Here is a 4,309-nt window from a genome sequence, read left to right as displayed (position 1 = left end):
GAAGCTCTGCTATGGATAAATCTCTCTCAACAAATCCTTATTATTTAACCAAAGTTCAAAAGTTCAAATTCTAATTCTAATCTTTTAGTTCAGAAGGATTTAAAGGTAAGGACCAAGAAAAAGGACACCTAGCCTTCCCTTGTCCCACGACAGGCGACTCTCACACCAGTGCCGACACTTGTCATCTGCCTTGCATATTTGTAAGCTGTGCTAGCAAATTCCAAGATGTAGAGAGGATTGAAGGGCAGAGTGTGGGCTTTGAGCACAGCGCCTTCGTGGCTGCTGCATCCACGAGCAAGCGTCTCTCCAACGTGGCTTACTGTCAAACAGCTTACATGCACAGTGTTGCAATCGGTGCAAACAAAGACGCTGAGCATTTACCAGATGGAAGGAAAGTAACAGATCAGGCAAACCTAACCAAAAAGAAAGTTTCCCCTGACAAATTACCCAACACTGGTTCACAATGACTAGGGAGAGCTACATTATCCCTGTATGGGGTGTATTTAAGGCCACATAAGCTGGCTGTTTGCATTAAGAACTTTTAAAAATTTAACAAAAAAAATTTGTAAGAGAAAATTTCAAATTTCAAGAAGTAAAAATGAAAATTTGAAAAGTTAACACATATTTGTTTATTTATAGATGACTACCATAGAACTATAGAGAAGGAAAAGGGCATCAAAATGAAACTTGAAACAGGTAGGTGAATGCATGCTGGGAGAAAGAGTAATGTTCCTACACAGTGAAGGCAGTGAGAACATAACAGACGAAGAATGATGTACTGTATTGCATAATAAGGAATCATGGTTATTTAGAGATATGCAGAACTTATTTAGTCTGTGCTTTAGAAATAATTATATATAGTATTACAAGTTGAAAAGAACCCATAAGAATAATTAACAATATATACCTGTGTGTTAGCATCCAGAAAAGGCTGCATTCTGTAAAGTCGTCAGCAGTATTAAAAATGACACCAATCCAAAACAAAATGAATATAAAAGGGGCATTGTAAGCTTTGCTCCTGCAGTAAGCCCAGGTTATCCAGGGAGTTTCCTTTTAATACTCGTTTAATCAGAAGCATGCAAATAGTTTAGGATCTACTTAGTCATCTTTGCCACATCTGCTAAGGTTGCATACAGTCCAGTGTTCAGGGCTAGGCAGGGATTCGAGCAGCTGCCTCCTCCTCTGCATCAGCTCGATTTGCGTTAATTTCTGCGAGTGTTCGGCCAAATCTTGCCCATTCATCATTGCGGGGAACAGCGATCTGCTGTTAAAAGAAAAACAATGTTTGCTGAGCAACAAAATAAAAAAATCATCTTATCTAGTAGTACTCTGTTTTCAAATAACTTTCCCATTAAAAATTAATAATTGACCTAAAGGGCCTTTCCATAGTCACAGAGACTCTAACAACTCACAACATTCCAACACAAAAGACAGTGTTCGTAAAGCATGTCAAGACAGCTCAGACACGAATCTGCTGTTCCCACCACAGTGCAAGGGTGGCAACAGCGGGGCTCTGTCAGCAGACTTCCTGCACCTGTGATCCTGCTGGTGGAGAGGAATCCCTCCCAAAGTTTGCAGTGTATTTCTTGCACCATGACTAGTAGGGAAGTAATGTTCTTGTTTTCTTCTCTGAGTGAGGATTTCTCTGTGTAGCCCAGGGTGCCTCCAAGCCATGATTCTCTCGAGTCAGCCACCTGAACACAGGGTTTTTTGGAATGTAAGGTACTCTGTCTTGAGTCTTTAACTCCTTTGTGAGAAGTTGTTGCTACTGAGCACAGTGTTGAATCAAGAGCAAAGAAGAAAATGAAGTGCATGGTGCTGTTGCCTCCCGAGGCAATCCAAACTTCCCTACAGCTGCTCTTTACCACAGAGACTAACACTGCCACGACAGGGCAGTCATCTAATGCGGTCAGTGAACAAACTTGCTTCCCCGTCTACAGTATCTAATAGGGCAGTTACCAGCCACGTGTGACAACTGACGCTAAGTTAGTTAAAACTACTACAAAATCACTGCTGAGCTTGATGAAGCACAGCTCTTCAACAGGATGTGCAGCTAGCAACTACCTACCAGTCAAGGCAGATAGAGAACATCTGTGCACACTGTCCGACTGGCTGCTCTAAATGGTCCAATCTCTCATCTCAGCCCAGGATCTGACTGCTGTAGCCACAAAGTATCAGGACAAGATGGGGAATAATGACAAAGAAAAGGTCCAGAAGGCTCTAGAGGCTCCGGTCAGAACTAAAAAGGAAGAAATCAGCCCTGGGCACTGTGTTCCTGGGTGCTGTCCCTAGCCAATCAGAGTGACAATGAGCTCACCTCATCCTGCTGAATTCTGTCTCAGTTACTAAAGAACTATGGGAAGGGGCTGGAGAGATGGTTCAATGGCTAAGAGCACTGGCTGCTCTTCCAGAGGACCCGCGTTTGGTTCCAGCACCCACAAGGTGATTCACAGCAGCCTGTAACTCCAGTTCCAGGGGATCCAATGCCCTTTTCTGGGCCCCACCCCCACCCCCGACGCTTGCATGCCCACAGTGCACCTACATATACACAGGCATACATAAACACATTAAATATTTTTGGGGAAAAAACGCCTATCAAAAGATGGCATCTTTGATTCCTACTATCTGGCTCAAACAGATCTATGAATTTTATCTCAACATCAATTCTATAAAACTCCAAGTTCACTTGTAACCCCATGTCTCCTTTCCTGCCTAAAGACTTTCGAGCAGAGCAGGAATCTGGAAGCACGGTAGTGTCACACAGCACCACCTTCACATCTGCTGCATGTGGGCTCAAGACGCTCAGTTAGAGATGGTTCCAGAAGCTGCTCTGTGGGGAAGTGCACAACCATGTAAACTATACAACGCATGGCCCATGACAAACTCAGCTACCACAACATCTTCACTTCAGGGCCACTAAGCAGATGTGTCAAAATTATAGGCCCCATACCTCTCCCACATCATAGATGACAATCTGTCCTTCAGAATCACCCACGGCAATCTCTCTTCCAGAGTGGGTCCATCTCACACGGTTAAGAGCAGGGTTTCCTTCCACAGAGATGCTGGCAGTAGGTACCTAAGTAGGTACAACAGAGTTAAAAGTTTCATCAAAGTTTCTATACACAAAGAATAGTAATTCTTCTCCAATCTGTGTTTTTAAAAAGCAGATGATAGTAGATAAAAGATAACCCCAGCACTTGGGAGGCAGAGGCAGGTGGGTCTCTGCATTCAAGGTCTACGGAGCAAATTCTAGGTCAGACAGGGCTACACAGAAAAACCCAGTGTCAAAGAACAAAGCCAACCCCCTCAAGCCCCAAATCAACCAAACAACAAAAGAAAAGCATTTCCCCACCTTCCCTCTGTTCAGAGATTTATTATGATGACATTAACTTCACCCTGGAAGAGGAGTTGGGGAGATACCCAGTCTTATCTAAGAAATTCTCACATGGCTGCAAATATCTCATCAGTGGAGAAGTTTTAACTTCTTTAAGTAGTCAAGCTGTTTAAAAATATGAGACTAAAACTCATTTTAAAATATTTAAAGGAAAATATTTCCAACGCCCCATAAACAGATCACAGTTCAGTTTGAGAGGACAGGAATTCCTGCTGCAGCTTGTGCCTCCCCCAGCGGAAACCGGGTGATCCGATCACAGCAGCTCCAGGAATCAGCGCACGGCCGTGGTACAGTAGGCTTTCCCAAGCCTCCATCCCAAAGAAGGAGGAGACAACAGCAACAAGGGCAGCAGGCCCTCACTCAATTACAGTCATAAACCTTTGGTGCAAAACCTAAACTAAGAAAGCAAACTTGGGTTGTGCACGGTGGTGCATGCCTTTAATCCCCATACCTGGGGTGGGTGTGGAGGGTAGAAGCAAGTAGACCTCTGTGAGTTCAAAACCAGCCTAGCTTACATAATAAGGACCAGGGTTATGTACTGAGCTTGCTAAACAAAGAAACACATAAACAAATTGGTACCATTTTAGAAAATGTACAATCAAAATTTAATTATACAGCTTATACTTTTTTCCTAGCAGTATTTGAATGCTCCCCCTGCACAAAACCAGTAGATAACAGAATTAAAATTCTTGCATTTTCAACATATTTCTCCTTTCCTCATCTTTGTATAACCAAGCACTTAACTTACAGGGATCTGGGAAGATGCGACCAGGAATCAGAAGAAATGAGAGGGCACCTCCACAACCACTACTGACAGCTGGTAGCCTCACTTCTGCTAACCAGTGACCTGTAACCAATATAAGGACCTAAGAACATTTTAAGCCTTTATCAACTGGCTAAGGATAGCTCACAGAG

The 4,309-nt window shown here is 43.2% G+C and overlaps 1 protein-coding gene across 1 annotated transcript in view; it reads right to left on the bottom strand.

Moving 5' to 3' along the window:
• Positions 1–605: 605 nt before the first annotated feature.
• Positions 606–4,309, bottom strand: part of Dync1i2 (dynein cytoplasmic 1 intermediate chain 2) — a 52,123-nt gene continuing 48,419 nt past the window's right edge. The window contains 2 exon segments of the mRNA XM_085680967.2: positions 606–1,264; positions 2,951–3,076. Coding sequence (XP_085537093.1) covers positions 1,151–1,264; positions 2,951–3,076 — 240 coding nt within the window. The 3' untranslated portion in view covers positions 606–1,150.

Source organism: Myodes glareolus, chromosome 21 (genome assembly GCF_982192425.1).
Source record: "Myodes glareolus chromosome 21, mMyoGla1.1, whole genome shotgun sequence".
In the NCBI taxonomy this organism is placed as follows: domain Eukaryota; kingdom Metazoa; phylum Chordata; class Mammalia; order Rodentia; family Cricetidae; genus Myodes; species Myodes glareolus.
The sequence above is the reverse complement of the archived record's forward strand: the minus strand, read 5'-3'. Positions and strand labels throughout refer to the sequence as shown.